At 36.2% G+C, this 25,980-nt stretch overlaps 1 protein-coding gene across 2 annotated transcripts in view; it reads left to right on the top strand.

Moving 5' to 3' along the window:
- ARHGAP6 (Rho GTPase activating protein 6) overlaps positions 1-16,366 on the top strand; it is a 215,050-nt gene extending 198,684 nt beyond the window's left edge. For both annotated transcript variants that reach the window (XM_063305093.1, XM_063305094.1), the window contains exons 6-13: positions 2,080-2,135; positions 3,425-3,575; positions 4,250-4,398; positions 5,133-5,312; positions 7,639-7,736; positions 10,214-10,476; positions 12,518-12,598; positions 13,067-16,366. In XM_063305093.1, coding sequence (XP_063161163.1) covers positions 2,080-2,135; positions 3,425-3,575; positions 4,250-4,398; positions 5,133-5,312; positions 7,639-7,736; positions 10,214-10,476; positions 12,518-12,598; positions 13,067-13,779 — 1,691 coding nt within the window. In that variant the 3' untranslated portion in view covers positions 13,780-16,366. The remainder of the gene's footprint in view (positions 1-2,079; positions 2,136-3,424; positions 3,576-4,249; positions 4,399-5,132; positions 5,313-7,638; positions 7,737-10,213; positions 10,477-12,517; positions 12,599-13,066) is intronic.
- The last annotated feature ends 9,614 nt before the right edge of the window (positions 16,367-25,980 follow it).

The following is a 25,980-nucleotide window of genomic DNA, read 5'->3' as shown; positions in this document are numbered from 1 at the left end:
GCCTGAAAGCCAAGGTTAAATATTTCACACCCGTACTTCTCGTCATCCCTTCTACTTAGCTAGTAAAAAATAAAGCCTGAGCTGGTGCAATATTTTGGGGCATTTCTGTCCAAGAGCTATGTTTGTGTACCTTTTTTTAATAAAAAAAATTATTAGGTTTCAAGAGAAGAACAAAAACTACAAAATAAAAAAAAACTAAAAAAGTGTAGAAACACAAGAGAAAAATTTTTCAAATTAACAAAAAGATGTGGCTTTTGACTTTTAACAAGGATATACAAAAATTTCCATAATCAATCTCTTACTCTATATTAAATCAAAACACCACATTATTTCTTTAAGTCATTCCACTTTAACACATAATAAAAATCGCTAAGTACAGTTACTTCTCCTCCTTATATTAAGATAAAGAAAAAACGTTCATATAAACCTTCTAAACATCTTTCTCCCCTCCAAAAGATAAAAATATTTTATTATTCCCTTACTACCACTACTCTATACATTTCTGTCTACTATAATAATCAAATTTAAAAGCACATAAGTTGTCTGCTGTTATACTTAATAGTACAGACGAACATTCTTCAACCCTTATCCCACTTCAAAATAAACCAAAGACTCAAACAGCTCAACTGCCCTCCTCAAAGATTCCAGGTTCTTTTCATGGCATTCCACCAGGAGATTGATGTTACTTACGGCTTGCAGATCATTCTCTCCCTGAGATTTCTCCAGCTCCGTTATCTAATCTTCATCCAACATTTTGATAAAAATCCCAATCTCAGTTTAAAAAAAAAAAACCTTTCTGTTGCTCTTAAATTCCTCAATTTCATCCACCACATCCCCAACCTGATGACACATTTTAGATCTCATATTTTCCACAATGTCCTGGATATCTTGCATAAAAGTTTGATAGAAGTCAGAAGAAATCTGTTTAAAATCCTGGTGAAAGTCAGAAAGAATCTGTTCGAAATCCTCCATGTCTCACACAGTAGATTATGGCGCCCCCTAGGAGCTTAACCAGCAAAAGTCGAAGATATGGAAGAGTTCCAAAGGGTGTTTACATAAGTGAGAGTGAGATAAGCAGACAGTTCTCAAGGGAAAGTGAAAACAGCTGAAGGTTCAAATCAGCTGATTCAACATGTAGGAGAATGCTAATATCTTCAAATTTAATACAAAAATAATAAGAGGGAGACAATTGTTTATGCTCAATCTTTGGAATTTCCTTTGGAAGGAAAATGAAATCCAAAACTTAAAATAATTTTTTTTAAGAAAAGTAATCCCAAAAATAACATGAAGCACCAGGAGAACCAGCTTTTCCTTGCTGTAGAAAGCCTCTCTTGGGGTACATATACTTAAAAAAAATATGAATTGGTGATTTAGAAATGGGGTGGCCAGTCTTAGTGTCCCTTTAAGGCTACAGCCCGGCATGTAAAGTGATAAATTCCCCACCTCCCAGCTGGCACCAGTTGAACGTGAAACACTGTTTGTGATCTTCTGGCTGCAAGCAGCCATCTGGAGGACAGATGGGATGGTTCCAGGTATTCTCCTTGATCCGGAGAACATTTCTGGGCTTCAGAAAAACCTGCCTGAGCCGGAAAAAAGTTACCGCATTGTCAGCTCCGCCCACTGAACCAGCAGGCACAGCTGATCAGTCCGCCATTGCCACTGGAAGCCTGCTTGTGTACTTTGCAATCTAGAAATACAACACTTTTATGCGCAAGTAAGTTGAGGCATAAGCATCTTTTTATAATTTTGTTATGCAACTTTGTATGGGCAACATTGGTTTATGCTTCCCTCTAGTGTCACTTTTGAACACTACCCTGTATTTCAGAAAAAACTATAATGGTGGATAGAAGTAGGTTTTACTGAGCCCACATCCCTAAATTATATGCATATTTTGGATTTATGCTGTCTTCTGACAGTCAGGTTCATGCTGTCAAGAATAAGGAACAGAAATAAGATATTATATTAGTTATATATAGAGTAGTGTAGCAAAATATTTCACCAATTGTCTAAAAATGTATATTATATGCAAGTGTATATGTATGTAATAATAATTAATTAAATTTATATGCCGTTTTACAGGTCTCTACACAGTAGGCATATTCCGAGTTGGGAGCTCAAAGAAAAGGGTTAGACAGGTGAGTTTTTATCATACCTCATGAAACTACTTTTGTATTTATTAGTCAGGGTCATCTTTCATTATAGTCCTTCTTTAAATATATAGTAGTAATATATCCAGGAAAACACCAATATCTTAATTTTTTTAAATGTGTGTATTTTAGAACTGGGATCTTTCATCTATTTTATTCTTTCCAGTTAAATTTGCTGTTTATTTTTAAAGTAGTTTTCAAGTTCTTACCTGGTAACTAAATCGGGTAAGAAATATAAGACATCAGTTATGTATTATCTTAAACTTTCAATTAAATTCTTTTTTCCAAAACTCACTTTTGTTTCCATATCAGTTTCAACAGTGGTTTCCTATATATTTAAAAGAAACAGGCTGTCCTGATAATTTGTCTGATTAGGTTCCTGGTAATATGAAAACTGTCAGACACACATATTCCAAAGAAAGCATTCCATACATTTATTTAAATACTACATGAAATAATGGATGCAATGTCAAGAGGAATATATTCATGTTATTAGTATTAAACATCTAAGTACAAATTGCCATTGCTATTTTTTCTTCATAACAGATGATCCAGTTCAGATGTTCATGTAAACGAGGAATAGATAACCAGTCTTCAGATAGTTTTGGACTGCTGCAGCCATTATGGCCAATAACCAGGAATGTGGGCATTGTAGCCCACGCTGCATTATAAACTTTGGTTTAGATGATCCATAAAAGAGCTAAAGTCAGAATGGCCTTAGAAAAATTATGAGAGGCACAAATAGATTAATAATGTAGCATAAATTAGACTAAAGCAATAAAACCATAATTACAATTTTTTATTATTGCAGTATTTTATAGTTACTGATTTTCTGCTGTAAAGTAGGGTTAAATTAGAGGTGAATACGAAGTAAAAAAACCAAATAACAAAAAAATGCATCCTTGTTAGGTCTAGATGTGTAATGGAGTAGCAGAATTCAATCTAATGTGATATCAATTTGGAAGAATAACCTTTACTACCATTTTCTTTTAGTAATTCAGCACCATTGGAATAGGTGAGATATTGACATTTCCCAAGTTCTTTGTGTGCTACAAATTTTAATTCTGAAATAAGACCTTTTTTCTACAGTAAATAGTATCTTTATGTCTATTTGTTCCATATATATATATATATATTTAGAAAAATGCATAAGCCAGACTTGGGAAAGGTTCTGGCTGAAAGCTAAAGCTATAATGTCATCACCTTTTTTTTTTAAGTGTAATATAATCATGTAAAATGTTTGACATGACTTTTTTCTCTTGCACTGATTTTTCTAGTTACGGGAAGAGTTTGACCGTGGTATAGATGTAATATTGGATGAAGAACAAAGCATTCATGATGTAGCAGCTTTATTAAAGGAATTCCTTCGTGACATGCCTGACCCTCTCCTGACTAGAGAACTTTACACTCCTTTTATCAACACACTCTGTGAGCACAGTCTTTTCTTTTGTGTGTGTGTGTGTGTGTGTGTGTGTTTAAACATTTGATCCATTGCACCCCTAGGAATGAAGCTCAACTTGAGATTGTCCTTATCTTTACCCAAACTCTGCATTTCGTGCAGAAATGCAGATCATGGGCTTTGTTCCTGATTCCAGCAATTCATAACGTTTGAGAAGTCTTAGATGTTCACTTTCTTTAAAATTTGTCATACAGAAAATTTTTAGTTATCAACTTAAATTGCCTGATATGTCTCAGTGGATCAGTTGTCAAACTTGGATTGGGGATAAAATCCCAGTTAAAATGGTTGATTCTAATAATCATCTCCATATTTTCTTGTAATGATTTAATGTTTAGAATGCTGAAAAGGATTGGTAACTTAAAGCAGTCCACATGTTTTGAACTATTGGATCACATATACCTTGATTGTGATAATATCATATGCAACTCCACTGAGTCAGCACATCTATCAAATTGTTATTTATGGTAGGTTTTTTAACACACACCCAAATTTAATAATAACTGGATGTTCTAAAGTTTACAATTCTTCTTCAGACACTCATAGCTGTACCTGATTGTTTAGAACAGTGAATTAGCTGATAATAGTGTTACCCAAAGTTTTGTAATTAATAAGAACACTTTTTTAAAATCTTTTTCTCTGTTAGTAATGGAGCCCCATGAACAACTGAACACTCTACAACTTCTAATTTATCTTCTACCTCCCTGCAACTGTGACACCTTACATCGACTCCTCCAGTTCCTTGCTACTGTAGCTAGCCACGCAGAAGACAGGAGAGATCAAGATAACCAGGAGGTAAGTTCATTTCACTGATAATTTTATTGTGCAGTTCACTGTATTGGGTTTGCCCACCTGTAACACAGTTTTGTTCACTGATAAGGAACACATATGAAACGATCTCTGTACTATTTCTAAACAAGCCATGATAATTTAGGTTTAAATCAGGGTGTATTTATAAATCCTCACTTGTTTTAATATACTTAACTATGTTTGTTTCATTCTCTCTGTTGTTCATACAAAGGATTATTCCTGCATTCAGAAATTTCTAGAACATACAGATTTCTGCGAGGAGTACCACCCCTCAAATACCAAACATAACTTGATTTGGCTCCTATTGATTCCCCTCAGTGGAATACTCTTTTTTTTGTGGCACAAGGTGACTTAGAAAATGCAGGATCCTAACTAGTTAACTAAACAAAACTATACAAAGAGCTAGGAATCCATTTTGTCAGGGTTGAGGCGAAGAAACAACACTGAGCCAGGAATTCAGCTCTGGTTCTCTATTGTTTCTACCATACACAGAATCTTGCCAAATTGAGTAAAGCCAAAAGGTGCTAGGGAAAAATACTCCAGGCAATCTAAGGTAGGCCCTGCTTCAGCTTCTTGGCTGGCTGCCCAAGATCCTCCAAACTGTAAGATCGTTTCTCCCCCTGGAATGCAACCCCTCCTTCCTCTCCTGTGACCTCCATTGCACATTTCCAGTTAAATAGTACACCCTTTTCTTTTCTTTTCTTTTCTTTTCTTTTCAGATCCCTGGGAACAAAATGACATCACTCAACCTAGCCACTATATTTGGACCTAATCTGTTGCACAAGCAGAAGACAACAGACAAAGAATTCACTGTTCAAAGTACAGCACGCGCGGAGGAGAGCACTGCAATTATTGCTGTTGTACAGAAGATGATAGAAAACTATGAGATGCTCTTTATGGTAGGTGAAGACCCCTCCTCCCCCCCTTTTTTGCTTTTTGCATGAACAGAAGTTTCAGAGGCATAATGGCATTAAATTTTAAGTTTAGTTTTTATTTTAAGAACTTGAGCACTATGTAATACTGTCTTTTTAACACTTGAAAATATTCCCTGATGAGAGAATTACTGTAGGTGAATAAATAAAATAGCTTTATAACATACAGAAATTAGAATTTGGCATGGTGAGCTAGTGGCAGCATAACAGATTGAGAATGTTGGTAAAAGAAGGCTTTTACCTATTTTGCTATGTGGCAGCACAGCTCTTAAAATTTAAAGGAAAAAAAGAAGTCCATATGAATTAATTTATTTATACCTATTCCTTCAAAGACTTTCTTTGATAAGGTTAATTGTATGATTATTTGAGTAGAACAGCTATTCAGTGCTGATAAATATAATGTAAAATTATAGAATAGTAACTCAGAATTGTAAGAAAATGGCTGCATAATTCCCATAGTCATGTCATGAATATTTTGCTTACTTAGAAATAATGTCTGTGGCTAATAATGGACATATATATATATAAGAATTAAAACTGTACAGTTAATGTACCTTTCAATTTTCTTAAGATTTTACAAAGTTATGGATAGTTTCAAAGACAGAAATACGGTTTGAATTATGTTAATATTTGCAAGTATACAGTCTTTATGAATGAGGATATGAATGTACGGATGACTATGTTTGATGTTTACATTCAGCATTTCACTATATTTTATCTTCCAAATGGGGGAGAAGGAGTTAATTAGCCTGCCTATGGGCCATTTCAGTTATAATAGATTCATACCCTTACCTTTTTCTCACTTCATTTTGACTTGAAGCCTAAAAAGAATTGCAAGGAATTATTTTGCGTATTTCTTGGAACAATTTGGCAGATAAATATTTTGTAGCTCTGAAAAGCAAACTAAGTGGCTTGTTGGATACAAGGGAACAATATACTAATTCAGATGACATGTTTAGAATAAGTGTGCTTTGGATGTGTGTCAGTTTGACTCAGCTATGTACAGTGGGGAGAGACTTTTCAAGTTTGTGGCAATATTTTACTGATTGGACTCAAAACTTGTTAGGCCTTACAGCTGATCAAGTGGCATGTCCATAATTTATAAATAAACAGATTTCCAACAAGTAGCACTTCTATTTTGCTGCAACATAGTCTAGGCAAATTAAAACACTGACATTTGTACTAAGTTTAGATTTTTAAACATTGAACAAGAGTATAGATCCACAGAATATACCTTGCCATATTTCATTCTTCCAGTTGTGCATGACTCAGCACTTACATTGAAATTGGATTTGCAAACTAAAATCCAATAGAATAGTATGTGAAATTTGGGACAGGTTTATTGCCAAGGTAAAATAATTTCCCTTTTCTGGTTTTACACACAAATACAGATTGTTTACATTCCATAAACAAATTAGCACCCACAATCTCCTAAGGTTTTGGTTCAGTAGTACTTACGGATATAAATTTTACAGTTCTCAAAATTCAGTAGTAAAACAAGATAGCTAGTTTATTCCATGTTTGTTCTCATTTAGCAACTGCCTCAGATACCAACTGTTCGCAAATACAGTGGTAATGAATGGTAATAAAATATTCATTTACCCACCATTCCATAGATTTAGGACAACAGAGTGTTCAATGTGAAACTGATTAAGGTCTGGTCAGGCAGCAGCTGGAAGCTGGCTGGAGGGTTCTAATTAAGGTCACAGAACTGAGCTTAACTTGCCCTTAGCACTTTTTAGGGAAGTGCTGTGCTGCAGAGGAAAGCAGCTCAGGAAGAGATAGCTTGTTTAAGCAATCTCTCTGCCTTGCGAGGGGGCAAAAAAAGGGTCAGGCAAGGACCACTGTACAAGATAACTGGTTGCTGTCATCTCATTCAGATAAAGTTATTTTTGCAGCCTCTCTAAGTCATGTGTTCACTTAGCAACCATGTCGCTTAATGACCAAGAACCTACTGCAGTCACTAATTGAGGATTACCTGTATATGTAAAGATTCTGATTTTCAGAACTGAATTGGAATGTTTTTAGAAGGGCTACTTATCTTACAACTGTGGACTATCAGGGTAATGTAGGGCTAGATATGGAATGGAATTTGTGCTGTTCTGCCTTCAAGTTTATTTCATGCATACTAAATGAATAAAATACAGTAGAAAATATATTTAAAGTAATATGAAGTGTTTTGTATGTTATTTAACTGGAACTGGATTGCTTTACAGTTATTATATTAATTCATGGTTAAAAATATAGGTGTATGATTTTGCTATTCGTTTTCTGATGTTTCATTAATGTATAGGTTCCGGCAGACCTTCAGAATGAAGTTCTAATTAGTTTGCTTGAGACTGACCCAGATGTTGTAGACTATTTGCTGAGAAGGAAAGCTTCCCAGTCATCGTGAGTAATTTGTTAACTTTCCATTTATTTGCTTCCACTGGGGAACTATTTATCATAATTGTCCAAAGTCTTCTTATTTCAGAACTTCTGACATTTCAGAGATTGTCCAAGGCCTCCAGCCACTTAATGTTGGGGAAAAATTGGAAATCTCTTGTTAGTTCCATTTGCACTAAAGCCTGGGTTCATGACATAATGTCAAACATGCAAATGTGCCTGCAGTTAGAACTTTCTGGGCTGATGGCGCACCTAACGTTCGCATTTTAATGAGATTTTAAGTAAAAGGTTAAACGGGAAGTTAACTTGCTGCTAAATATTGAACTCAAACATTTATTTCTAAAAATGCTTCTGGGTCCCATACAGAGCATTTGTTGGGATATCTGCTTACCTGCCTAGAAAAGAGATCAACTCAAGCTGAGGCAGTAGACTACATCCCGGAAAACTGTGAAGTCTCAGGGAAGAACCTTAACAGCATGACTTTCAGTCAGTATTTTGGATTTGGCCCTGCCCATCATGGCATGCCATTTGTGAAAGTGTTCTTAACATGCTTTTACAATTCAGAATGTACCCAAAGGTTGGGAATCTCTATGTTAAAAAAAGTTAAGCTGTGCTTTTCTACCTTGTATAGCTATGACCCAGGTGATGTCATAGAAATTCCAGTGGATGCACAGATCTTTCCTATTTTTGCTCTAAAATGGCTCTAAAATTGGGTTCCTGTTGAAGTGAATCCACTTCGTACAAAAATAATCTGCATCTATTGCTTATTTTAAGAATGTTCAGTAGTGCAACTGCTAAAATCTGTATAGAGCCTTACCAAATTGAGCAACTCAAGCAGGTATGGATATAATAGCACCTTTGGTATCTTATTCTAGCAACAGATAGTTGAGAGGTATAGCCATCTGATACTAGATAAGCCAGTCATTCCTTATCTTTTATGTTCAACTTTGCCTTATCCTGATAAGTATGAGTACTATTTGTATCATTGCTGGTTTGTATGCAGATTATTTTTTTAAAATTCTGGAAATGAAGGCTTCTGCATTCCTTCCTTAAGCCCTGATCCTTTACTTATTCTTAAATCAGCATTTAAACTTCCTAAAAGGAAGCATACCTTTTCAACATTTTCCAAGAAATCATTGCGAACAGTTTGTTGTAATTCACATCTCATAGGACCAGTGATTGTGCTATGTGTTTCAACAAGAGTATTAAATATGTTTGAGAATGACAGAATTGTCACTTTAGTTTTGTTCTCCTCTTAGATGCATAATTAATATTGACATGCCCAGGAATCATTTTTATATGTTTTGATACTAGCATGTTTCCAGCTGTAACTGCGAAGTCATGGGAAAGAATTTGGCTAGAAGATTAGAGGGACAATTTGTTCAACATGAAAAGAATGTGATACTCATAGGACACGTCTTGTTTCTGTGTCAATTTGGAGAGATGGCTACATGCTTACTGGGTTATTTTTCCTGATAAGTTGGAACCAAAAAGTAAAGAGTGAGGTACACATCTCTTGGGATCATCTTAATATTCTTGATAATGGATTTCAAATCTTGACATGAAAAACTTTTATAACTCTGCAGTGAGAAGTGAGCACATGTCCAGCAGTGGAAGTAATTGGTTGAGTAGCAAAATGCGTGAGAAAAACTTCAATTGCTGTTTGTAAAATGGGCATTGTGACTTCCTACGTGGACTTTTCTCTTGATTAAAACACTTTCTTGCATCTACTTTTGCTAATAGCCTTGCCATTTTTCCTTTTCTTTTAACTGGAAGACTGCCTGCTCAGTCATGATGAAACAGTACAACGTTATATAACACTGCTTGCTAATAACACTACAGTGATGACAGTCTATTTCTGGAGTCTTCTAATCCTTTCTAATATGGCTGGATTTGTCAGGATGAAATTCATCTCTAACTACCTACTAACCTAAAACTAAACAACCATTTGAAACTGAAATCAAGGTTCTTGCTGTGAAGGATTTCTTGTTAAATCCTAAGTAGACCATGGAATGGCCATTTTAAATTCTTAATCAGAGAGTATCTTTTGAGAAAAAACTAGAATGCTCAACATTTATTCAAGGTAAGGTACCTAACATAATTTGAAAGCTTTTTTAAAGTTTTATTTTATTAAAAGCAGTATTTAAATGGAGTGTCCTTTGTTCTATGCTCATTGTTTGTTGGGGTTACCTTTTTTCATTATATTTCCTACGTAATGATGTACAAAATGCTTCCTGTGTTACGCTTAGACTTACAACATGTTCTTAAAGCTTTTTTAATTAGAATATCTCTACTTATTGACTTGGACATAATTTAGCAGTATTTTCACCTACATTGTGTTGAATCCCATCCTATAATTGTTTGTTATTAAGGCTCTTACTTTGTATAATCTATAGAGTTATTCTAACCACATATTCTTGAAATATACTGTTCTTTATGTGGGCTAAGTTTCATTAACTCCTCTTTATGTTTCATTTTATCAGAAGCCCTGAAATGCTTCAGTCTGAAGGTTCATTCTCCATAGAAGGTAGACATTCATCCATAGACTCAAACAGAACCTCAAGTGGCGATATATCACCCTATGATAACAACTCTCCAGTGCTGTCTGAACGATCTGTTTTGGCAATGCAGGAAGATATGTCCCTCACTTCTGATAAGTTATTTAAAGTACCAGAACAATGTACATCAGTCAGCAATTTTCAGCCAAAATCAAAAGAGAATTCCTTTGGATCATGGTTTGGGAAAGGTATGATCAGCATATCACCAAAACTAAGTGAACACTCATTGGTTCTAATGTCATTGTGAATATATATTCTTTAATCTTTCCTAGTAAAATTTATTATCAACCTTGTTTTTGTTATTGAATTGATTTTTTTGACATAATGGAGTCAGACTGTTACTGTTGGACAGATACAGTTTATCAATTAAAATTATAGTTTGTAACAGCAAACTTGTAATTTTAATTTAAAGGTCATCTGAGAAAACATTCTTTGAAAAAGTTTGATAAGATTTTGTAAATAACTAAACACTATCTGCTGTAGAAAACCACACCCCACCAAAACTGGCAGGGCAAGTTACTGTATATAAACAGAGAGCACACCCCACTGCCTTCTAGCACTGAAGATGTTACCTACTTGGGTAATGAAAGGTCTGCAAGCAAACAACCAAGCTCAGAGAGCACCAAAGACTCCACAGCTATAGCACTCCTGCACATACAACCAAAAGTATGGATCTGGTATGTAGACAACATCTTCATCATAATAAAAAAGGAACAACTAGAGAAGACACATGAAACAATCAACAACTTCAAAAGAATAAAATTCCCAAGGGAAGAACAGAACAGCCACACACTACTCTTCCTGGATATCCTCATCAGCAGAGGAAAAGACGGCAAATTAGAAACACAAGTCTATTGAAAAACAACCCACAGTAACCAAGTGCTCCATTACCAAAGTAACAACCTTCCACAAGACGAGCTGCATAAGACGAGCACTTACGCACTGCAGCAACCTAAAGCACCAGAAGAAGGAAACAGACTGCCTATACAACATCTTCCAACAAAATGGATACTCATACAACTTTATCAAAAAATACTTCACCACTCAACCCACTATAGCACAATCAACACAAGCTATGAAAAGGGTAACACTGCCATACGTCAAAAACATCAGAAACAACCAACAGACTATTAAAACCACACGGCATCACCGTAGCACATAAACCAACTAAAGCCCTCCAAAACAACATAAGCAAACCAAAAGGCCCAGCAGCCGAAGAAGAAAAAAAATGAGTGATCTGTAACATACAGTGTAAGGACTGTAACAGCCACTATGCAGGACAGACAGGCAGAACACTAGCAGAGTGCATCCATGAACGCCAATTAGCAGTCAGAAGACACGATGAAAACTCCTTAATCTCACAACACGTGGACGGACTCAACCATAGTTTCAACTGGGAAACTGTCAGCATCTTAGACCAGGCTAAATCAACAAACAGCAGGGAGGTCCTGGAAGCTTGGCATTCAGACAACTCAGCCACCAATAGACACATTGAGCTAAATCACATTTACACACCGTTCAAAATAGACAATAAAAAAGCTAAGAAAGAAACAGACCACAATGCATCCTCTCTCCAACAGCCAACACCCAGATAAGTAGGGATTAACACCAGACAAACAATCAAGCAGAAAAGTCAATTAGCACCCTAATCAAGGAACTACCAAGGAGAAAACCACACCCCACCAAAACTGGCAGGGCAAGATACTTTATAAAAACAGGGAGTAAACCCCACAGTCTCTAGTACCAATGATGTTACCTAGTCAGGTAATGAAACACCTGCAAGCAAACAACCAAGCTCAGAGAGCACCACATTTGTTAATGCTGGTTAAAGTTGTTTAAATTGATTGTTTTAACTATCTAAATTGCAGGATTCTGGTCAGTGACTATAACAAAGGCTACTACTAATAGTAGAGAATATATGTAACTTAGGGTTGAACTGTTGGGTTCTTGGCATTCCCTGAACTTGGTAGTTTATATGGAGTGTGGATTCTTCCTTGATACTTCTTTAAAAATACCTTTATCAAGGAAGAAATCATACCAAGACTGGGAGTGCAAGCTGCTTCAGTCTCCCATACACTGATGATGTTACCTGGCAAGGTACGTCTTCAAGAAAACAACCAAGCTCAGAGAACACAAAGAACCCAAAGACTATCACTATTGCTTCTTTCTGATCTGTATCTCTGATAAAAGTAAAGATAATCTACATTCATGTTCCTTCTAATCCTATAGATGTTTCAGAGGACTATTTCAACATCTGGGGCACCTGGCATTCCACACTGAAAAGTGGTTCCAAAGGCCTGGGAATGACAGGTATATATTTTGTTTCTGTTTTTATGTGTTGAATAATCATAGGATTTGACTAATCATCTAATAGTGCTCTTTCATTATGCTATTGTACTGGAAGAGGATTGCTAAATCTCTTTCTCTAAAAGTCATTAATTTTATATAGCATATGGTTCAGGTGAACTGTAGTTTACAAAAGTTTATACCATATTAAATATTTTTGTATTAATCATAGGAGTTTGCACAACAAGGTGGTTTTCTGCAACTGTCAAATATTATGATATTCAAGCCAAGGCACAACTGTCTATAGAATTTTTTGCGCAATAGAAGAGGAGTATCTGTTTTGAATCATTGTATTTGTGTGAATTATCATTAGGAGTTCTAGATATCATTCCCAAGCCTGATGTAAGATCCTAATGCCTATATTAGTCTAAATTATCTCAAAGAACAATGTATGCTTTGCTTTATTATTGATCATTCTCTGTGGTTCTTTAGGGTCGTATGGAGACATCTCCGAGAGCAGCTCGTTGCGGCCAGGGCAATGTTCCCTTTCTCAAGGGAACCTGTCATTGTCTTCACCTCAGTGGCAGGAAAGCAGTACAGAGCTTGATAATGGAAAACAAGTCATCTGGAGGAGCCAGACAACAGCTGCCCTTCCTGAATGTCGCTCACATCCCCCTCTGTCTCGAGTGTGCAGCACCCCACAAATTGAAGTAGGTAGAAGGAATTCCAGCCAGTCCAATTCAAAACAGCATTCACCTGTGAGAAATACAGAGAACTTCATGGAGAGTGACTCAGATGCAACTTGTTTGCATGCTGCATTTAAGCCATTGTCCCTAAGGCAAGCTGAAGTAATTCAAAAAGACAGACCACCACCTCCTTATCCTGAAACAGCAAAACAAAGTAGTAGCATATCATCCCTCCAGCCAACTGTGTCTTCTACAGGGTATCCATTGTGGAAGCTTCAGAAGACAGACTCCCTGTTTGGGGCCCAGGGAATGAGGATAATAACTCAGGTGCCTGAACAACCTGTCCTGCATGAAGAGGAACAGAACAAAAACGAAAGAAAATATTCCACTCCAGAAGGTGAGCAGAACAGCAAAAATTTGTCAGAGACAGACTGGCATGACTGGCAAAGCAATCGATGGCAAATTTGGGAAATTTTATCACCTGATAATCCAGATGCACTCCCCGAAACATTGGTATGATTGGAGAAATCAGCAGGTCCCTTTGTCTTTTTCAGCTAGAGAAAACTGGTAATGGTGGACTGGATTTATGCTGATTTTTTTTTTAAAAAAACTGTTTACTTTATGGAGGATTTTAAAATTAAATTTATTAAAAGAATTTTAATAGAACTGTAAAATTTAGTAACACATTTTTCTGGTTTTGTAATCATCACAAGAAGGAAATGTGAGATGGCAATTTCAGCCCAAACAACTCTGTAAAATATAAGCTGTGTATACAATAAAGCTGATACTCTTGATGTTGCTAAAATATATTTATGTATCTGCAGCTCAAATGACTGTATATTATGCAGATGTTTTGTGTATTATAGCATTGTGTTTATATGCAGAAAACAAATAATCTTGAATGCTTTTTTAAAAAAAAATATTTTAATCATGCACTACTAATATTAATATACGATGTATTGAGATCCTCTTGGAAATGCACAAACTGGTTTCTGTGCTTTTAACTAATCTGTTCGTGGAAGACATATATTTTCACTGACAAGAAACAATGTGGAATGAGAACATTAAAAGCCATATATTTTATAGTAAGGAAGTTAAAGAATATATAACCTATTATTTGCTTGCAAGGAAATGCAAAATTTAAGGACTATATATTTTTGATTCTTTTAGAAAGCAGTTCCAGTCACCACTTCATAAGTATGGCCATGCCTACACCATACAAGGATTCCAAAGAGTCTTCTACCCATTCCATATTAGGCTTGTTAAGTTGTGGGGTGGGTGGGGAAGTGCAGAAAGAGTTTATAAAGTTTTGTTCAGATAGTTTATGTAACACCCTTTTGAATTTTCAATATTTCTGCATAAATATGAATTAAATATCTGTTCTCCACAGAAGTCCTAAAGCTAAAGAGAACCCAATTAAATAAATGAGTTGAAGACATCATACTTGTTTGTTTTATTGAAGAAAATGATCCAAAGCTACATATTCGTGTGTGGCAAAACTATGTGAACCTTTGCTTTCAGTGACTGGTGTGACCTTCTTGGGCAGTAATAACTGCAACTAAATGTTTCTGATAACTCAATCAGTCCTTCGGCATGGAGGAATTTTAGCTCTTTTCTCCTTATAGAACAGCTTTAGCTCAAGGATGTTGGTGGGCTTCCTTGTATGAACAGCCTGCTTCAGGTCCTTCCACAACTATTCTGTAGGATTAAGGTCAGGAATTTGACTTAGCCATTCCAAACTTTAACTTTCTTCTTCTTTAACCATTATTTGGTTGTACAACTTGAGTGTTTTGGGTCATTGTCTTGCTGTATGACCCACTTTCTCCTGACCTTCAGTTCACGGACAATATCCTTACATGTAGAATTTCCTGGTACAATTCAGAATTCATAGTTCCATCAATGATGGCAGGCTGTCTTGGTCCAGAGGCAACAAAGGCCAAAACCGTGATACTGCCACCAAGTTTCACAGGTGATAAGTTTCTTACGCTGAAATGCACTATTTGCCAAACATAACACTTTTCATTCAAGCCAAAAAGTTCTGTTTTGGTCTCTCACATCCACAGAACATTCTTCCAATAGCCTTCTGGCTTGTCCATGTTGTCTTTTGCAAACTATAGATGAGCAGCAATGTGTTTTTGATTTTTGGAGAGTAGTGGTTTTCTCCTTGCAACCCTGCCATGCACTGATACTCACCAATCCAAGAGAGCCTTTTAGTTCCTTAGATGTTACCCTGGGGTTCTTTGAGACCTCCCAGAGTATTACACATTTTGTTGGTCAAGCACTCCTGGGGAGGGTAACAATGATGTTAAATTTCTTCTATTTGTACACAATCTGCCTGACAGTGGACAGGTGGAGTCCAGAGTCTGGAAATAGTTTTGTAACCTTCTGCAGCCTGATGAGCATTAACTCTTTTTCAGAGGTCCTCAGAAATCTCCTTTGAGCCATGACACCCTTCCAGATATCTGTGTTGTAAAGATGACACTTCGATAGTGAGTACCCAGAATTCTGTTCTTTAAATAAGGCAGGACCTCCCACAATCACACATTATCATCCCATTGATTGAAACACCTGAGTCTAATTTCCCCTTCAAACCAACTGATAATCCTAGAGGTTCACATACTTTTTTTTTGCAGATACGTAGCTTTGGATCATTCTCAATAAATGATATAATGTTTACTCATTTGTTTAATTGTGTTCTTTTACCAAGTTTAAGGGTTTGTGTGGAAAACATAATGTTTTAGGTTGTATTTATGCAGAAATACTGAAAATTCAAAAGGGTTCACAAACTTTTAAGCACCACTGTACTGTATGTATTTATATGTGTACATGAGACCTGGAATCCAAATCAATAGCTAAAATAATTTCCTTTTTTAACCAGTTTTCAATATTTATAATTCATAAAATATGACAGAATTCCACAGGATGATTCCAGTGCAATATTGTGTTTGTTAAATGTTGATATTCTGTGCTTTTAAAGGTTTTATCATCACTCAGTATGGGAGAGGTCCACTATTACATTCTTCTATTATAAAAATGCTTGCCTTAAATTTCATTGGAATTTTATCTAGAGTTATATCTTGTGCAATAGAATAAAAGTCTACTAGAACATTTTGTTTCTATTTATTGAATCAAACACTGAATGCATATAATCCATGAGTAAACAGCAGTATATAATGGTTAACCAAAGGGATGAGATAGATGAAAGCTTTCACTCAAGGGGCCATTTCAGTGGGAACACCATGTGTAGGTCTTTCCATGTGAATGCTAGAATAGAGAACTGATATACTGCTTTCTATTTACTAAGTGGGCATGAAGTGATCCCTTCAGGCACTTGCATTCTGCTTCAGAAACAAAGTTACAAATGAACTAAAGTTACAGAATAATGAAGAGGTCCTTGATGCATCGCCACTCCTGTAGAATTTGCAACATCATCAAACAGGTAATTTAGGTATCTAGGAATTCTGTTTCAAGCCTCACTGTCCTGGTCCAGCTAACTGAGATCTGTATTCCTGTAATCTTAATTAGTGCTATTCTGCAATTCCATACTAGCAGTGGGAAATAGGAATGCCATGGACACAATTAAAATCTTCAGAGCTACAGTTGGGAGTTACCTATTCTGTGACGTGCAGATCTGCAGCTGTTGCAACGTGACTCCAAATCTGTCCAGTCAACAGATTCTTTACTGCTATTTCGCATGCCTAGATGTGTCTGCAATTCTTTACTCAAACTAGAAACAGGCCTGACTTCATTAGAAGTCTGAATCTGTTCCTGACATTTGAGATACTGGCTCACAGTAGTCTTTTGGAAAATCCTTTAGTTTCTTTGGCTTGTATAATAACTTTATTCCATTATGGCTAGTTGAAATAAAATCTAATTTAAGACTCTGGATTTTCCATACAATTATCTGTCTTGGATATGAGAAAGCTCTGTCTGAAATAAAACAGATTACAGGTAGTCCTTGCTTAGTGACAGCTTGTTCAGCAACCTAAGTTACAACAGTGCTAAAAAGATTTACAACCAGCCCTCAAACTGCTGTTGCAGCATCCCCACAGTCACATGATCACAATTCGGGCGCTTGGCAACCAGGGTGCATGTATGACAGTCACAGCATCCCATTTGTGACCACAGCCAGCTTCCAACAAGCAGTCAGTGGGGAAGCTGGCAGGGAGTCACAAGTCAGACTCATGTGACATTACACTTAACAACCTCAGCTGGAACTGACATCTTAAGTGGGCATGGTCACTGATGCTTCACTTTATGATCACATTGCTTAGCGATGGAGTTGCCAGTACCAATTGCGGTTGGTGAGGACTACCTGTATTGATCTAGACCTACAAAAGGATCCAACCTATGTACCAAAAATTCTACATTCAGGAATGCAAGGCAGAGCTATTCACAGCAGCCAAATGTTTCACCAATTTTTTGCCTGACGCAAAGAAGAGTTTGTTTTCTTTCAGATTTTCTGGAAGGGAGATTCAACAGCCTGCTTAGACAAGATTACTTAAATTCTTTAGAAAAAATCAAATTGACAACACCTCATTTGCTGCCCCTTTATATAAATAAAGATCTAATTATACCTCTTTTAACTCCAGCATATAAAATACATGTTGATCTTATTTTCTCCCACTTAGCAGACACCTCAAAGATACCTTCCAGAAGAATAGCTAAATTGTGGTCAATTGCCACTGTGGTTAGTTGTGAGGTTGATTAGTCTCCCCTGTTTATAACTTTATGGGCCTCAGAATTTTAAAACTCAATTATGTTTTTACAGTTTAATTAACAGTCAGTGACAGTAAACAAATTTATATTCATTATTCATGCCTGTCTCCCTACAGCTATCACTTCAGTGGTCTAAAATTTTAAGCCTTTTGCCTTTCTTGTATTTAGTAATAGCTATTTGTTTTGGTAAGTCTTGAATTAGTACTGTGTATTTTGGGGGGTTTTCATATTTTTTACAATGTGCTATGTTTTATTGTAATTTATCTTTAAAAATTGTATTCCACTTTGGTCACTGACTATAAGTAAATATTCTGATTGCATCCTGAACTTTTGGCTGCAAAAGTTTGGCTCTTACTGTCATCTTTATAAATGTTCATTGCCTTAATTTCAAAGATGGAATTAAGAGCCCAAGAATGTTTTTTTTCAAAGTCTCTCAAAATAGATTCTTAAGAAAGGCTCTGATTTTTTAATTTCTTTTAATGACTTCCTGCTATACTAAAGATGGTTGTACAGCAGCACTGAGCCTAACAGTCCTTTAACCCAGATGGATTGGGTTCACTTCGAAACTTCGTTATGGAGATACCCTTAAGGTCTATATGCATGTCATGATGATGTGTTTTATATTATTTAATGGATGAAGCCAGTAAATCAGAATAAAACATGGTTGAGCTGCGCTCTCTGCAAATTAAAAATATTTTGCATAAATGAATTTCTGTTTCAGGCATAGGTAGCCTTTTGTCTTGATCAGTAGTACAAAAATCTTTCTTGGAGTAAAGGTACCTTTTAATTAAACTTTTAGTTTCAAACAGGAAATAGAAATCATTCTTAATTTATGTCCTACAGTGTGTATAAATACATTGAAAAGATGCAAAAATAAAAGGTTTTTTTTCAAAACCCTAACCCCAAAATGGTGCCATTTTTTCCTTCTCTTGCTTTTATGATGGTCTTTTTAGGGAAATTATATGCATCAGCTGTTAAACATTGCCAATTTCAGGAGTGGGTCAAAGGGAGTGGGAAGGTCACTGTGCATCTACTCTCCACCTGCATTGACACCAGGAGTTTTTCACAATGGCAAGAGTATAAAGAGCATTTGTATATTTTATGTGGAAAATAGCATCCCAGTAAGAATGCTAAACGATCAACAGCAGGTGAGTTGCTGAGTTAAAACCTTTTTAACTTGTTTTCACCTCCTACAGTACTATTCAGAGCAGTGAGTTTGAAATGCAGAGTCTAGACAAAAATATAATAAACTCTGCTTACTGTTTTTAAATGATGATCTATAGTGTACTGCTTTGCCTATTCAGCCTACATCTCAGCACACAGAGCAGGGAAATGAAAGACTGCAAATGCTTGATGGATTTTTAAAATATGATTCCCTTTTATCTCATACATTTGCACTTCAAGAAATGTTTGTCATTTACACATGTAATGCTTTAAATTGTTCCACTTCTAGTAAGCCAACCTTCCTAACAGTGCTTTGACTTTGCCCTCTTTTGTTTGTTCTTATTCCAATACCGGTACACAAAATATTAAGTCTTTTAAAGTGTTTGGCATGAGATTGTTTAACTGGTTATGAAAGTCTCTATGCAGTGTTCTAAGAGCATGAGAAACTATTGAATATACAAAATATTTGTAATGTTGCCAAGACACAGAATGTCTTGTGGCTGGCTGTAGCTGAAAATAACATTTCTGGAAGGAAGGGCCATTAGAATTTAAGTGTTTTGCTTGAAATATATGCATGTATTAATGCAAAATTTCAGAAGGATTTGCTAGACTGCCAGTAGGAGGCTCTCTGATCACACAGCACTATTATTATATTCCAATTTTTTTCTGTGTTCTCAAAGCCAGGGAAAAGGTTTTTTTTTTAAAGACATTAAAATAAAATGTCTTAAAAATATCAAATAAAATATGCTGGATAAATACCAAGAAACGTGTGTGAATACACAAATGGCATATTTAGATAATTACCAGGTAGGGTGACTCTACATCAGTGTTCCTCAACCCCAGCAGCTTAAAGATGTGTGGACTTCAACTCCCAGAATTTCCCAGCCAGCATGCTGGCTGGGGAACACTGGGAGTTGAAGTCCACACATCTTCAAGTTGTTGAAGTTGAGAAACACTGCTCTACATGGTCTCATGATTAAAGTTATGAATATATTGTCAAGACTGCTTAATAGTTACGTTCTTCTGGAATCATTAATTCAAAGTAATAGTGTATCTAACTTTACATGGGATATTTTAAAATTGTGGGCTGGGCTACACATGGAATTAATGCAACTAAAAGACAGTAAGACTAAAACATCAGGTGTTCATAAGAGTATTGTGTTACAGTAGTAATTTGAATATCAATAAATAAAAATAATAAGTCCATGATATTTTGGAAAGGAAAATTGTTAAAAAATTATTTCTGCTAAAGACAATTCAGTAATGTTTATACCACATAAAACTATAAATATTATTTCCAGCAGAGTAGCACTATAACAAAAAGAAGAGTCTAATATGATGAAGAGCCTTGTGATACAAAAAAACTACGTTTCATAAATAAGACATGGCTGAGGAATAATATGTGATCTAAAGCAAAATAAAGGAAGCCAGTGGTAATACTAGGTACAATACCTAATATTCCAAAAAACACAATATTTACTTTAGGAATAGCTCTTCCGATTTGGGAGAGGTTGTGCTTCTATTTGATGGCTTTAAGTTACCGGAGGGTGAAAAAAAAATGAAGTGTTCTTTAAAATCACATAGAACAGTGTATTGTGCTTTACTTCTATATCAAAATCACAGTCTTTACATTGTGAACTAGGATAGCTGAACAGATTTGTGTCAATTGATCACGGAGAACAAAATTCCCAATGTTTCGAACATTCTCTCTCCAAGCAGATCAATTATTTAGAGGTCTTACCACTCCTAACTCTGCTCATGCCCACAAGCAAAATGCAATGCTAGGCATAGCCATGTGGTCATGTTAAAGTCCAGTTCACCAGTCCATAGCTGGTAGAAGAGCATGAGGGCAAATCTGGGCTGCCCTAATTTCTGATCCCCATTCTGCTCACTGAAAAGGCTGGGGAGTGCTGCTTATCTTTAACTGTTTTAATGCAAGATGGGGTTAAAAGCACTGCTTCATTTCTCATCCCACCAAGCATCACTGCTGCATGAGAAAACAGTTTCCAGTCACTCTCCTTAATGTGTGGTAGAGTGCTTGGAACAACTGACAGGAATAAAACTACTCCTAAACAATGCTGTAAAAGTAAAATAATGACTAACGAAATAAATGAATCCATGCATGAAACTGCCACCACCAGAGCAAACACCAAGTGACAACATGTAATTCCTTGTTTCCACAACCACCTTTCCTTGACCCCAAATATTGTCCCCTTTTCAGCCCAGGTGGATGTTGGAGAGTACCGGACAACTGACTAGGCTCTCAAAGTGTGAGAAAGTTCACTGATTTTCTATTTAATGTATTTGGCTTTGGCCATTTGTACACTGAGACTTCTGAACTGCACAGGATTGCATGTCTTTGAGTGTAAAAGCATATGTGTAAAAGAACATGTGTGATGGTCTCAAAAGCATTTGTGCTACATGGACAGGTTCTCATACATATACCCTCTCCCATTAATCTCCCATTAAGAACTGCAGAAGGTAAAACATCAAGCATGGCTCTGAGAAAGGATCTTGGCTCAGCAGGGAAGGCCAAAACAATTAAGTATCTGCCTTGTTTCCATTTGGAATAAGTTATGCAAGCTCTAAAGTGGGCTGGAATATGGCTGACCTCATTCTGAAATTTTTTATCTAGAACCTTTCTCTAATGATTCTTTTGGCTGAGTGTATTTCAGACAGCAGTTGCTCAAGTGGCAAGCCATAATGGGTAAGTCCCCCCAGAACTGCTTGTTGCCGTAACAATTGAAATTGGTCTGTCAGGACTAATAGAGTCGTACCTGAGAGGCATTACATAGGCAATATTTCCTGCAGCTGAAGCCAAATGCCTATGGAGGGCAGTGCCCAGATGCTATATAAGTCATGTGTTTTTCTCCTAATACATGGTAGGTCATGTATTAGGAGAAAAAGGAAGACACTACTATAAAACTGGAACAGCCAAAAGGGAAAACACAACTTTAAATCTAGAACAGTTGAGGATAACATCAAGCTCCTTCAGCTGTGGACTAGAGATGAGACAAAGACAATGTCATGCAGATGGATTAATACTAAGGTGTCTTTGTGCCATTGGTAGGGGATGTCACAATGAGCCCTTAGAGTGAAGAACTAATCTCTTGAAATATTTTGAGTCTGGATGAACATAGAGTGATTGGTCTATAATATATATATATATTAATATATATATATTATTGATCTTGATAACATTTCTGCCTGCCAATAGTATCACAGCAAAAGTAACATTGTCTAATCTAATTTTTCTGTTTCTAATTATACTTATCCATAGCTCCAAAGTGGGGAAAAAATCCACCCACCTTATTCCAACCCTGATCAGGCCAACCCAGTTGTTTTCAAGAATGTCTTCATATGAAGCCTTAGATTGTGTACCAGTGAGGCAGTCTTCAATGGATATGTTTCTGCCTTCCTCTTTATCACTAATAGCAAGCATACCTCTCTACCTCATAAGCTTTGCAAAGGAACAGTCAATGCTCCTTTCTTATTAACCATTTTCCAATTATTTCTTTATCCGTTTACAGAAAAAGCCAGAGACTCAGATGCCCAGCAAGTTCTCCTCTTTTACTCTTTGGGCTATATTCCTTCATACACTTAACTGAAAGTAGATCCTACCAGTGACGTAAAATATTTTTAAAAGAAAAATGAATAGAGCCAAATTACAGATTTCCCTTATCCTTTAGGAATTTTGTAGGCTCAAAAAATTAACAGGGAAATCAGTAAGTGCCGTCCAGGATCACAGACTTTACAGGTGTTAGTTTTCTGTTAGGCAAAAAGTGCTTTAACAGTTGTGTAATTTGTCTTAAGCAAAAGTGGCCTTTCCCAACATGTTACACAATTTACATAGATTGACACGTAAATTATATTAGCAGATAAACTGGTCAGGAATGGATTTCTCCTCTAAATGCAATGTTGATTTTTGTCTGCATTTGATCAGATGTTCTGAAACTAATCCCACCTCTCTAGGTTCTGGCAGTAAAATGCTGGGGAGAACTGGGGAGGGGAAAAGCAGTGAGAAACACATGTTGTTTTTTAAGCCATCTGCAGTTCAATGCAAATTTATATTGAACCATTCTGGAACTAGTTCATTAAATTTTCAGTTCTCACAGTTTAAAAGTCTTTCTACAATCAATATATGCATATTGTTACCCCAGGAAAAGATGTCTGCAATTTTGTACAGAATAATTTATGAATTAATCTACTGAACTCAACTGGATTTATTCCAAAATAAGATGCTTAGCACTGAACTGTTAATCTATAATTCACCAGCTTACACAACTAATGAAAGTAGGTATTCACTTTAAGTATAAGAATCTTTATCATATTATAAAAATGATTGTAAGCCCAAAATAACTTTCATGTTTCAGTTTTCAGACAGCATGTCAGTTAAACTGACAGACTATAAAATAACATTCACACAACATGCTAATTCCAAACACAGTGTGTTTAATTTTGGTTTTGCATGCTGCATGACTTGTGAAATGATCAAATCATAGACTTGGAAGAAACCAAACTCCTGCTCAGTATAGAGATCCAAATTAAAAACTCTACAGCATATGGCTGTCTAGCCTCTGCTGGAACACATCCAACAAAGAGGAGCTTCCCAATTCCTTTGTAATTGGTTCCACTGTTGAATTGCTCTTTTCATATATTTATCCAATTATCCAACCAAAATCTGTCTTCCTTTAACATTAATCTATATATGGCTTACCCTCTGAGAAACGAAGAAATCAACTCTTAACCTTCCTTTATGTGACGCCCTTCAGTTACTTTAATAAGGCTACGCATTATGCCTTTTCTCATGGCTAAACATATTCAATTCCTCATCATCTAAAAATCTAAGTTTTCTTCTCCCTGATCTTGCCTTTTGTACATCTTTGCAACTGTTCAATTTTTTTTTCCTGGATACTGCTGATCACAGTATTTGCAGTGGGAGTCTGTATTCTATTGATGTTGTCTAGAATTGCATTTGTCTTTTTAACAGCCATCTCATACTGCTGATCATACTGCACATCAAGCCTACCCATCTTACGAATTTTGCTCTCTTTTTTTTTGCATTTGTCTCTGTTAAATGTTACTCTGTTGTTTCAGCATATTTTTTACTGTATCAAAATCCTTTTGAATGCCACCACTTGTTGTGTGTAAATTATGCATTGTGCTCAGCCTCATGTATGAATCAGACCAGTATGGACTGATCAGTAAAGGTGGTCCATGTTTAGTGACCACAATTGGGACTGGCAACTTAGTTGTTAAGTGAAGCAGTCACTAGGTGAAACCAAGACTGTGCTTACGATCTTACTTCAGCTCTGCTTGCTTTACAGACCTGCGAAGGTCATAAATGCAAGGACTGGTCACAAAGTTACTTTTTGTCACCATCATAACTGCAAATTGTCACTAAACAAGGCAGTCACTAAATGAGGACTACCTCTAAAACATAATTAAGGAAATTGGGGCTTAACACAACATATGATTCCCAGACATATTTTTAATTGCTAATATGACCTGCCTCAAACACCTCTTGGAGTTGTTACGTGAACATGTTCAGTGTCATGAGTAATGATGGTGAGCAGGAAGGGGCTCCTATCCAGGGGGGAAAACGCATGCGTAGTTTAGAGACTTTGAGCTGTCATTCAAAGAAGCCCAGAACAGACCCGCCTTGAGTTTTGGGGTTTATCTGTCTGGGTTTTCCCATGCTTCTTCAGTTTGGTAGGATTTTCTGTCTACAACAGCAGTAATAAAACACTAGAGTGTTTCTCTTCATCTCAGCGTGGTCTTTGCTTAGTCAGGACATTCACTCAGATCAAACTTTCCAGTTATAAACAAAGCTTGCTCCCAGATTATGGAAAACTCACTCTCGTGGATTACACTTGGACCCCAATCTTTCAGCATTTAGAAAATCTCTAAATAAATCTCTACTTATTTATTTATAAAACTTATATAGCTTAAATGCATAACTGGGCAGCGAACAATCCTTACAAAATGTTATGAAGTGTGTCTCTGAAGGAGGGGGTGATGTGGTAGATTTTGGTGTGCCGCTGGTTCTCAGGAAGGAGGGGCACATTCCAAGGAGGTGGAGGAGATAAGTGGAGGCACAGTCTAGGAGGCAATGGTAGGAAAATGAAGAGGTTCAGAATAGCCCCACCCTAGAACCTCCCAGGTTATTTCCCCACAGGTTACATAGAGTAGCTTTAGTCTGGCAAGATTCTATCCATAAGGTATGAGCAAATAAAGAACTAAAGTGTGACTGGACTGATTCTTTGTCATTCTTAGGCTGGGCCTGACACAAAAAGAATATTTAAAAACCCCATACTCATTAAAAAAAATTAAAGAAAAAAATAAAACTGAAGCACTACCTAGCAATTCCATGAACACAGACAGAGGTACATTGTCAGACAGAGCCTCTAACATTTTCCAGCTCAAACACCTGGAAAAAAAGTCAGCTTTTAATAGCTTTAAAGCAGAGAGAGTCAGGGCTTATCTCTTCCTTTATCCCTTTGATGGTTAATTTATTTTAATAGGAATAGGAATATGTTATTTTAATTTTAACTTTTATTTTTTTAATGTTGCGGCCTACAGCATTTTTCAGAGTAAGGGTATAAATCACAAAAATTAATATAATTCAGAAGTGGGACTTTATATTGTATATAATTAACCTATTACAATTAAGAATTACTGTATATGAGCAATATTAGTTAATTTAATATTATATAAACCACTGGACGAGATCATCCATCACTACGGGGTGAGGTATCATCAATATCCAGATGATACCCAATTATACATCTCCATCCCGGGTGAAGTGAGTGATGCTGTGGCCACTCTTTCCGAGTG

Source organism: Candoia aspera, chromosome 5 (assembly GCF_035149785.1).
Source record: "Candoia aspera isolate rCanAsp1 chromosome 5, rCanAsp1.hap2, whole genome shotgun sequence".
NCBI classification, from domain to species: domain Eukaryota; kingdom Metazoa; phylum Chordata; class Lepidosauria; order Squamata; family Boidae; genus Candoia; species Candoia aspera.
This window is presented reverse-complemented; position numbering and strand designations above follow the sequence as displayed.